The 11,370-nt window shown below is 44.8% G+C and overlaps 1 protein-coding gene across 1 annotated transcript in view; it reads left to right on the top strand.

Annotated features, from left to right (window-relative positions):
- Positions 1–8,610: 8,610 nt before the first annotated feature.
- Positions 8,611–11,370, top strand: part of csmd2 (CUB and Sushi multiple domains 2) — a 2,254,685-nt gene continuing 2,251,925 nt past the window's right edge. Inside the window, exon 1 of the mRNA XM_038801178.1 lies at positions 8,611–8,957. Within this exon, the coding sequence (XP_038657106.1) occupies positions 8,810–8,957 (148 nt within the window). The 5' untranslated portion in view covers positions 8,611–8,809. The remainder of the gene's footprint in view (positions 8,958–11,370) is intronic.

Here is an 11,370-nt window from a genome sequence, read left to right as displayed (position 1 = left end):
AATATTATGTATATGTAAAATTCAATATATGCAATGGATGTGTTAAACCAACAAGAACAATTTAAGGCTGAGCTAGTTGAGAAACGGAAGGTATATTAGATGGTGATTAAAACGGCTTACATGCTGTAGCGACCTTTGATCCAGAAGCAGAACAATAAGAAATAATTGTAATTTATTTAAAATGTCTGTGGAACCTGTAGTCGTCACAGATCTGAATTGGCCAAAAGATTGTGGGCTGTAGTCCTATAAAGTATTTTGGCAGGGAAGGCTTAGGAACGTATTTATCTCCTTCAGCGGAGCAGTTCTGGGTTATGAGGAAGTAAAGGCTGTTATATTCAATACTTACAAGGTGATGCCAGAAGCCTGCATTTAGAAATTTGAGAAGGAATTGGGCCAGGCCTACATAGAGTTTTCCAGGGCAAAGGAAATGGTGTTCAACAGATGGGGTAGGACAATGAAGGTGAAACAGACATTGATATGATGTTGGTGGAGGAATTCAAAAATTGTGTTCCTTTGGCATTAACATCTTGGAAGTTGGCAAAGTTCAGAAAATAAGGAGAGCCGCGGCAAGAGTAGATGATTATGGGTTAACTCAAGGTGATTGATAACAGGCTCCATTTTGGAATCTTCTGGAGAAACTGGAATGCGAGGAAGGTTTATGATTTGCAGAGGAAATGCCTTGCTGAGAAAGGTGAAAAAGGTAAAGACCCAGGCCTTTCTCGGGTTTAGTAGAAATGAAGGGATGGACGTCGGGTTCAGTTCAAAAGGGCTGACTTACTACTTTTACCAAAGAAATAGCATATGAAGGGTGAATGTTGTAAATTGAAAAATAAATTCATAGAATTAGTACAGTTGCACCAAGCTCCTTCAGAAAATGGGGGTCACCACCACCAACAGTCTGTCCTGGTCCACTCACGTTGATGCAACATTCAAGAAAGCCCAACAACGTCTCTGCTTCCTATGGAAGCTGAAGAAATTTGGCATGTCTGCATTGACTCTCACAAACTTCTACAGATGTGCGATAGAGAGCATCCTGTCCGGCTGCATCACAGCTTGGTATGGCAGCTGCTCGGTCCAAGATCGCAAGAAACTGCAGAGTGTGGTGAACTCAGCACAACGCATCACACAATCTTGCCATCCTCCGATTGATTCTGTCTACACCTCCCGCTGCCTCAGGAAGGCAGACAGCATTATCAGAGACCCCTCCCACCCAGGCATTGCCTTCGTCCAGACCTTTCCATCAGGCAGAATATACAGAAGTCTGAAGACCCACACATCCAGACATAGGAACAGCTTCTTCCCCACAGCTACAAGACTCCTCAACGACTCCTCCTCAGACTGATCTGTTCCCTGTAAGAACACTATTCACGATGCACTATGCTGCTCTTGCTCATATATTTGCTTTGATTGGCCCCTTGTTCGGCACTGTAACCAATCACTGTTTGTCGATGTACCATTTGTCAATGTTCTCTGCTGATTATTCTTGTGTCTACTATGTACGTACTGTGTACGTTACCTCGGACACAGAAAAATACTTTTCACAGTACTTCGGTACGTGTGACGCTAAATCAAATCAATCAAATCAATCAATCAAAAATACTTTCCGAGCAGGTAAAACTTGTGAAAAGTAGTTTCTCCCATGCATACTTGTCGGGTGAATCAGGGTGCGGGAAATTATCGGAGTTTTCTGTTGGAGGATTAAAATCATGTAGAGAACCCAACTATATTAACCAAGAAACAGGTAAATTCATAGCAGTTTGAAGAAAGCAATCACCTTCTGGCATAAGAGGTACAAAATTATCTACTAATTGAAAAACAACATACTGCAAGTGCTGGATATCTGAAATAAAGCCAAAAAATTGCTGGAGCCTGATTACCTGAGCAGATAAGGCAGCATTTGTTTAGGAAAACAGAGTTAATGTCTTATGTCAATGACCATTCATCAGAAAGGCAGGTAAGTCAATTGTTATCCCAATGGGTATGGGATAATACAGTCACTGATGATTCCAATCACATGAATTCCCCATCAGATAGTTTGATGAATGCCAAGGTAAAAGTTTGAGGGATCAACTGGAACTATTTACCAGTGCTTTTTAATTTAAAATGTGCCTTAATTAACAGTGTTGTAATTGTTCATTTACATTTTACAAAGAATTTACATTTCTTCTTTGTGAATTACTTGGTGGGGACAAGGTATTTTTCTAGTGGTTGTCAGAAAGTCCTTTAAAACTGTTGAAACTGAAACGAAAAACCTTCACTCGAGTGGAACTTGAACTCAGTGGGAGGAAGCAATACAAAAAGAAATCAGGAATATTTGTGAAATGAATGAAAATGAATATCAAGCTTTGTGAGCTGAACATTGACATAACATGAATGGAATTCTTAAAACAGTTAAGAGGAGTTTACTTGACGGATAAATTGTTCCTTGCACAAAAGGAATCAGTGTCAAACCCATATCTCCTGGAAAAGAAAACTGTGGAGTTAAATTATGATGAAGAATTCAAAGTTAAAAATGATCCTGAATTTAAACACGATGATCTGAATTCAATTGTTATGAAGGAAGATTTAGATGTTGGCTGATTGAAATATTTTTTCAAAGACTTAGATATTAAAAAAATATGCAACCACTGAAGAAAATGGAGGTCAGGAGTTAACTGATCAGAGTGTCTCGGTGTCTACTTTAAAATGTGAAAACCCTGATGCTAATTTAATGTCTGGCTTTAAACAAGAAAAGAGGAAATTGCTGAATCCAGAGGATAGAAAGCATCATGACAAGGGTTTTTTTCTTGGATTCCAATTTGCAGCTGCCAGTAGTCAGAAGCCAGATAATTTGGCAACAGACAAAAATCAGTAATGTTGTTCTTGACAAAGCTAACCAGACCAAATGAATTATAAAACCTTGTAGCCTGTGACAAGTACTACCTCAGGGTCCAAATTGTACAAAGTCCAAAACAGATTTTAAAACAGAGTAAAGTGGAGTGGTAAATTTGGTTATTTTAGTGTACAGTTCCCCCAGGGGGATGGTAGCAATGTATTTATTTACATCGCCCCACTGCCTCAATGCAATACATAGGCAATAATGGAAATAGATAATTAGCCTCCACCAAAAACATTGTTTACTTCCATCTCAATAACATTGCTGTCCTCCAACTCTGCCCTTTGCTCACTTGCTGCAGAAATTCTTATCCATGTTTTTTTTTCACTTGCAGGCTCAGCTATTCCAGTACTTTGCTGACTAGACTTCCATTCTCCACACTGCAAACTTTAGCTCAGGCAAAACTGTTGTCCAGATATGTTCCTGCACTAATTCCCACATTTCACATCAGTTTTGTCCTGATAGACCTACATTGACTCATGGTCTTACATGCATTCAACCAAAAATAATCAGCCCCATATTTAAGTATATTTTATGGCTTCACGCCTTCCCATTTCTGTAGTGACTACCAGCCCTAATATTTTCTCCTCTTCCAAAACTCTCTATTAATGTAACTCTGTCCTTTTGTGCATCTTTCATTCCCTGCCTTCCAACAATGGTAGTTGTGACTTCAGCCATGTGTAGTCTAGAATTCTCCTTTAACCTCAGCACCTACTCAACATTTCCCCCCTTTCAGACCCTCAGCAAACAAATGCAACCTTCAACTAAAAATTTGGTCTTCCCTCTGAAATAGCTCCTTCTTCACATCAGAATCTGCTTTCCTCTGATTATACCTGCTTAGAACCTTCAAATTGAATTATTTTCTCTAACAAAACAACTACATAAATGCATATTGTCATTAACATTATTGTCTTTACGCATATTGGGATTAATTACTGCATACTGATCAAACCTATGTCTAACCCAGGATTGGTTAATGAAAATGTGATCAATGCCCATTGACTAAACAAAACAGAATAAAGTGGATGGAATAAATAAGTAAATTGTTTACAACTGTCTTTCTTTAAGTGGTTAACTGTCATACTGCATTGTGCATGTGCAATACTTAAGTCAGCAATATTTTGATACCATCAACGGCTATGTATGCTCCAGTGAATATTTAATGGTAGATGAATTACAAAGATACTACACTCTATAATTCACTCATTATTGATAATGCTTCCATTAACATAGTGAGTGTTATCACAAGAAAGAATGAACACTACCATGAAGAACCCATCTACAATAACCAAGAATAAGTTAACTTTATAGCAGTTTGCAGAAAACAATCACCTTCTGACACAGTACAAAATTATCCGTTAACAGAAACATAAAATACTGGAAGTGTCGTAAGTCTGAAATAAAACCAAAAGATTGCTGGAAAAACAGGTAAGGCAGCATTTATGGAGAGAAAGTTTTTTTAAAATAAATTTAGAGTACCCAATTCATTTTTTCCAATTAAGGGGCAATTTAGCATGTTCAATCCACCTACCCTGCACATCTTTGGGTTGTGGGGGCGAAACCCACGCAGACACGGGGAGAATGTGCAAACTCCACACGGACAGTGACCCAGAGCCAGGATCGAACTTGGGACCTCGGCGCCGTGAGGCTGCAGGGCTAACCCACTCTGCCACCATGCTGCCTAAGAAAAACAGAGTTAATGTCTTAGGTCGATGGCCTTTCATCAGAATCAAAATTACAAAGTGTTTTGTTGCTCCCCCCCACACACACATGTACAGATATATCCTTCACCCTTTGCTTCTCTGCCCCAATAGCAGGTATGATTCACAGTGCCACAACCTACACCACAAGTGAGGCAAGGAGGCATGTTAAGAATCCACCCTAGCTAGAATGGAGATGTCACAAACCTAATCCACATTGGCCATCCAGCTAACTGAGACATCTAGTTCTCCAAGAAGGTGGGGTAGTTGTGGCAACTTACATTTTTACATGTAACTTGTAGCCTGGAGCTATGGATAGTGATGGCAGAGGTTCCAGTTTCCCACCATCACATGGCTGACAGGAATCTCTCCCACTCTTTGTACCCATTGGTGTATTTTAGGAGAATTTACAAGCTGAAATGTGTGTGGCTGCATTATGAGTGCACCTTCTTTGGAGCAAATCTTGGATTGGGACCTGAAATTCAAACTTCTGGCTCAAAAGCAGGGATTCTACCCACTAGGCCACAAGACGTCCTTCACCCGACAGTATAATACACAACAATTATGGGAACAGCCTATTTTTTATGATAGGTTTACAGGACACCACTGAAATATATGGAAATCAAAGCATAATGGAACCTCTACCATGCAGAAGGAGGCCATTTGGCCCACTGAGTCTGCACTGACCCTCCAAAAGAGCACCCTACCTAGACCCATGCCCCACCCAACCCCTGCAACCCCACCTAACCCTTTGGACACTAAGGAGAAATTGGTCATGGCCAATCTACCTGACCTGTACATCGTTGGACTATGGGAGGAAACCAGAGCACCCAGAGAAAACCCACGTAGACATGGGGAGAATGTGCTAACACCACACAGTCACCCAACGTTGGAATTGAACCCGGACTAACCACAGTATCACCATGCTGCTCACCGACTGATGTGTGGAAGACTTAAAATTTATTTTCATCATTGATATGAAGCAATTGCTTTAGGATTTGCCTGATTGGTTTCTTGGATTTATGCCTGTGGTAGCCAAATTTAGCTAATTTATTTTTAATTGCATAAGTGTGCATTTCTCATTCACTCTTCATTTGACTGGTTCCGAGTTTTCCAGAATGATTTCTGTAACCAAACACATACAACGGGATTCTCCCACCCCCCGCCGTGTCGGAGAATCCCCGGGGGGCGGCGGGAATCCCGCCCCGCTGCACCGACGCCGGCTGCCGTATTCTCTGGCGCCGGTTTTCGGGTGGGGGAAGGGTTCATGTCACGCCGGTTGGGGAATGGCACCCCTGGCAATTCTCATGGCCCCGATGGGCCGAGCAGCCACCCCTTTTTGGCCAGTCCCGCCGGCGTGAGTTAGACATGATCCCACACGGCGGGACCAGGCAAGTAGGTCAGCTGGGGCGGAACTCGGGGGGGGGGGGCGCAGGGGTATCCGAACCTGGGGGGGTGCCCCCACAGTGGCCTGGCCCGAGATCGGGGCCCGCCGATCTGCGGGCAGTCCTGTGCCGTGGGGGCACTCCTTCTTTCCGCGCAGGCCCCTGTAGGGCTCTGCCATGGCCAGCGCCAGAGAATGCCGGCAGTTCCATGCATGCGCGGGATCACGCCGGCCCTTTGGTGCATGCGCGGACTCACGGAGTCCCTTCAGCACCGGCTGGCGGGGCGCCAACCCCTCCAGCGTCCAACTAGCCCCCGGAAGTGTGGAGAAATCCACACTTTCGGGGGCTGTTGACGCCGGAGTGGTTCGCGCCAGTTTCCCCCGGGCATGGGGACTTAGTCCTCGGAAAGGAGAATCCCACCCCTTGTTACCTTTAGCTTCAATCAGGAGATTCCTCCAAGTAGGTCTCTTCCGAGCAAGCATCGTCCAGGTGTTGATGTCTATATTGTATTTCTTGAGGTAAGCCTTCGTGATGTCTTTGAAGAGCTTCCTTTGTCTTCCCCATGTTCAGAAGCCTTCCTTCAGCTGGGCGGAGAAGATTTTCTTTCGCAGTCGGGAATTGGGAAAAGGAGCCTGAGAAAGGACTACTGGTGATCTAGAGTCCAAGGACCAAACCTTCTTCCTGGAAACACCTGCCAAGTATGCGATCAATGATGTGGTTCTAAGATCAGGCTCATCAGCCATGCAAGAACCCATGAACAGTAACATGGAGTTTCTTAGGTAGACAATCATACTCATTAACGGGTGATGGCCGAAGGAGTCTTCAGTTCCTCAAACGTCAAATGCAATACTTTGTTGTTATAATTACTGAATGTGACCAGATTGATATCGCAAATCTACATTGGGATGCATCAATAATAGTTATAATGTATGTCGGTATTAGGGCTACTTTCCTTTTTCACGCCAAAATACTGCGCTTCAATGTTTCACATACGTACGAGTCATTTTTACTTTTTAATAACATAGGATCTGGTGTTGTCTCGTTGATTTAGGGGGAATAGAAGACTTTGTGATTGTTTATGAATCAGAAGTTTCATCAGAGAAGATCGATCTACAAAGTAAGAAGAAAATACAGAAATTAAAAGTTTTTTTACAAAATTGGAAGGGCATTTATGGGAAATAAATAGACCAAGGACATGGGGGAAATGGGACTGACTGGGTGCTCTACAAAGAGACCACAGGGATCCAATGGGCCGAATTCACAGCTCCAGGGTCCCAGGTTCGGTTCCCGGCTGGGTCACTGTCTGTGCTGAGTCTGCACGTCCTCCCCGTGTGTGCGTGGGTTTCCTCCGGGTGCTCCGGTTTCCTCCCACAGTCCAAGGATGTGCGGGTTAGGTGGATTGGCCATGCTAAATTGCCGTTAGTGTCCTAAAAAGTAAGGTTAAGGGGGGGGGGGGGGGCTTTGGGTTACGGGTATAGGGTGGATACGTGGGTTTGAGTAGGGTGATCATTGCTCGGCACAACATCGAGGGCCAAAGGGCCTGTTCTGTGCTGTACTGTTCTATGTTCTATGTTCTATTAATGAGCTCCTATCTGTTCATAATGATTCTACCACCCAATAACCAATACCTCAGGAAGTCCAAACCTAACTTATAGGCAAAAAAGTTGTTTTTGTTTTACTCATGTAATGTAGAGAACTTTCATTGGGTATATTAGATGGCTTAAAAGGGGGAGAGAATCGTAGAATCATAGCATTTACAGTGCAGAAGAGGCCATTCGGTCCATCGAGTCTGCACCGGCCCTTGGAAAGAGCTCCCTACTTAAGCCCATGTCTCCACACAATCCCTGTAACCCCACGTAAAACTCGAAATACACAGATAAAAACAAAATGCTGCAGATACTGGAAATCAAAGAAAAACCCAGAAAATGTTGGATAAATTCAGCGGGTCACGCAGCATCTGTGGAGATAGAATTGTTAATTTTCGAGTCCAATTTGTATAGGGGTCAATGGACTCCAATCGTTAACTCTCTCTCCACGAATGCTACCAGACCTGCTGAGATGATCCAGAATTTTCTGACTTCTTTTTCTGCACAACGAGGCGTTCGAATAAACCTGTGGAGTCGTTCAAGGTGTAATATCCAGGACATGTGTTCCTATGGCAATGCAAATCAACAACACAGAAAACAAGTGGAACGATTCACACTATGTATAATATATGCGGGCATAAGAGAACACAATTTGGAGTTTCCGAAATTATTAAACTGGGCAATTTTTTAAAAACGTGATTATTAATAAATAAAGCAGTTATGATCCAAATATTATGCAGGTAATGGACAATATATTTCACACTGACAATGAGAATCTTCACATAATTCTGTACTTCACAAGTTGAATAGTGTGCAATATTGCTCTATAATCCCAGAGCAACATTACTCCACTCTTTCATCCACTCGTATTTTAATGAAATCTCCTGTCAAGTGAGCACGTGTGCTAACTGTGTAATTCACTTAAGAGGAACTGACTAAAATAGGTTTGCAAAATGTGACACAAGGCAGAATCTTTTGGGGGAAAACGCCTGGTGAAGGCGCAAGCAACCCTCCCCGAGATGGTTCATTCCATGCGTGAAGCAGTTCGAGCAGGAGGGAAGCTCATCGCACGCCGGATTTGTTTCCCCCCCCCCCTCCTCCTCCCTCAGCTCCTAAACGTTTCAGCACCAAAGGCGCTGAGCGAAAGAAGGGGAGGAATAAGATTTAGGAGGAGATAGAGGGACAAAAAAAAACCCAGAAACCCCACCATCACCACAAGCCCCCGTCTCAACATCCCCTTGTGCCAGATATCAAGGAGCCAAGATGCATGCTGCTTCTGTCAGGTTTAAACCAACGCGGACGGGCTGGATCGCTGACAGTCTTGCTGCAGTCGGGATTACAGTTATCATGAAGGTGGAAATGAATTTGAGCCGGATTCTGTTCTGTTTGGGTTGGATTGCTACAGCAGGCGGTAAGTTAGGAACTGCTATTTGCACACACTGTATGTTTTGCGCTGTTTTGAAAAAAAAATACGCAACCTATTAATAGAGGCTTTTCTCTAATGTGGGGAGTATTTCGGGTCGGCGGTTGCTGTAGCAACACTGCATTTTCTCTCTCTCGCTCTCTATCTCTCTCCTTCTCTGTCCAGAAAACTATTGTGGACTGCAGCCTGTAAATGAGGCTATTAAAGTGGGGATCCTCTTCAGCCGGTGCGGGAAGGCACACGCTTGGATTTTCCCATCTCACACACAGCCCGCTGCTGTTCAGTGAGCCAGTGCATTGCCGCTTGTCTGAGGCGCTCTCACAGCGAGTTCCAAGTGCAACTGTGGAAAGTGGCGAAATCCCAACTATATTCTCACCGTGCCTGGTGTGGGATAATGAACTTTTTTTTTGTGCGCAAGGTTCAGCAAGGTGGCGAGCAGTTGGTGGAGGGTGGGGGATTGATGGATAAAGCGCCCGGGATTGAAGGATGGATGAAGCCAGGCAGCCAACCGTGCGGGGCTGCTAGAGATTGGGACGTTTGCTTCCTTGGCTGTCTGTTTCAGTGGAACTTTCTTTTATTTTCCTTCTCCGGACCTCTCGGCAACCCCACCATGGTTCCTTCCTCCTTGTTTTTTTTTGGGTTACATTCTGTGCCAAAGCAAGACAAGGTCGTCCCATTAATGTTTGTGTTTGTGTTGAATCCTCTTCAGTCACTGCCCTACTTTTAGTTAACTAACTGGCGATGGATGGCTCTTTGAATCTCTGTGAATCTCACAGAAGCGTTCTTCCAAACACTTTCCCCGATGTTCAAACACGGGTTTCCCCCCCACACCATCCTCTCGCACAGCAGCGGGACAACTTGCTGCCTGGAAATTGGCTGGGACAAGGAAGGGGAGAGATTCTCAGGAATGACAGACAGAACCGGCAAAAAGTTGTCACTTTGTGCTGGAGCAGAGACGGGCAATGTTGGCTGGATTCATCTGCATACACCGTCACTGGTGAAAAGAGGGTGTTTGCTATGCAATTACGTTGCATTGCGGGGAATGTTTAACCCGTCCTTGTTTTTTTTTTAATATGGGTACCACGAACAGCTCCTTCCACTCAGCAGGGGAGGCTGTGAACCGACCTTAAAATGCGGTCTGACTTCATCCAACATCCGTTTTAACATTTAGTCCTGATTGAAAAGATTGTTTTAATTTTATTATTCCCGTTGCAAACTCCTTCCCAATATTTCGGCTGCCGCTGCACACTCTTAAGTGAGGCCAGCCCCTGTTTCCATTGGGACTGAGGAGAGCTCAGTGAATTGGGATCACTGACTGCCCACTCCAGCCTAGTTCTGATCCCCCCCCCCCCCCCCCATATGTCTTTTCCCAATATTTGAAAGGGTCAGCCTCCTCGAAACCCCATCTCTGGGGCGTGCTGAGGGAGAGGATTCCGTGCGAGGATGAGAGCCCATTGCCCCTGGAGGAGGCGGTGGGGCAGAGCCGGCCCAGGGACCAATTTGGTCCCTGATCGCTGCAACTTCAAGGTGAAGAGCGACATCATCATTTTTAAATCCCGTGGGCCCTCGGGGGCGCCTCGTTCTGGGAAGGGCTTTCTTATTTTGTTTAAAGTTGGTTGATGCAGATGCAAATGACTTGGGGTGAATCATTTTTTTGTGTGCAAAGAAACCTCATGGATATGCGTTGAGAGGGGGAGCCGGTGGGTGGTGAACGGTGTGGCTTCTCACACCGCATTGTGAGCTCTCGGAATGAATTGGAAGAGACCTTTGCCCAGTACACACACACACACACACACACAAGCGGCCACAATGCCAACCTGGAGCAGCAGTCCCTGGGAGGGAGGTGGGAGAACCCCTCCCTTCTGCTGAATGCAACACTTGGAAGCTGCAGCGAATGAATGTATTTCCCCGGTGACCAACCGCAGGCTGTGTCCAGTCGCCTTGCTTCAATTCCCCACGATGAAACATACACGCCAGCTGCACGGAGAACGCTGGAAGTCACTGCCCCCCACCGTGGGCAGGCTGCTGAAACCGACCTGATCTTAAATCTGCAATTTCCTGACAAAAGGGCTCATTGCCCCCCCCCCCCCCCCCCCCCCCACAAATCCTGCAGCGATTTTAACTTCAGCATCCTCGTCTTCATGCAACAGGCAATTGTGTCCTAGTTACTTTCAACCAGGAGTTTCCTGCTGACAGCCAGTATCCATTTATTAAGCTGCTTCACCCCCGCCTTCCGCATGGCCTTTTTAGGGTTCTGACTATTCTCTAGAACTTTGGGAATATTTTCCTTTGGCATCTTTGGCACCGAAGTAATTTTGATTATAAATAGGGACCCCCCCCCCCCCCCCCCCACACACACACACACAACCCCTGACGGCATGTCAGCGTTATAAATAAAACA

Source organism: Scyliorhinus canicula, chromosome 1 (genome assembly GCF_902713615.1).
Source record: "Scyliorhinus canicula chromosome 1, sScyCan1.1, whole genome shotgun sequence".
Classification (NCBI taxonomy): domain Eukaryota; kingdom Metazoa; phylum Chordata; class Chondrichthyes; order Carcharhiniformes; family Scyliorhinidae; genus Scyliorhinus; species Scyliorhinus canicula.
Note: the sequence above shows the minus strand (reverse complement) of the source record. Positions and strands in the feature narration are given on the sequence as shown.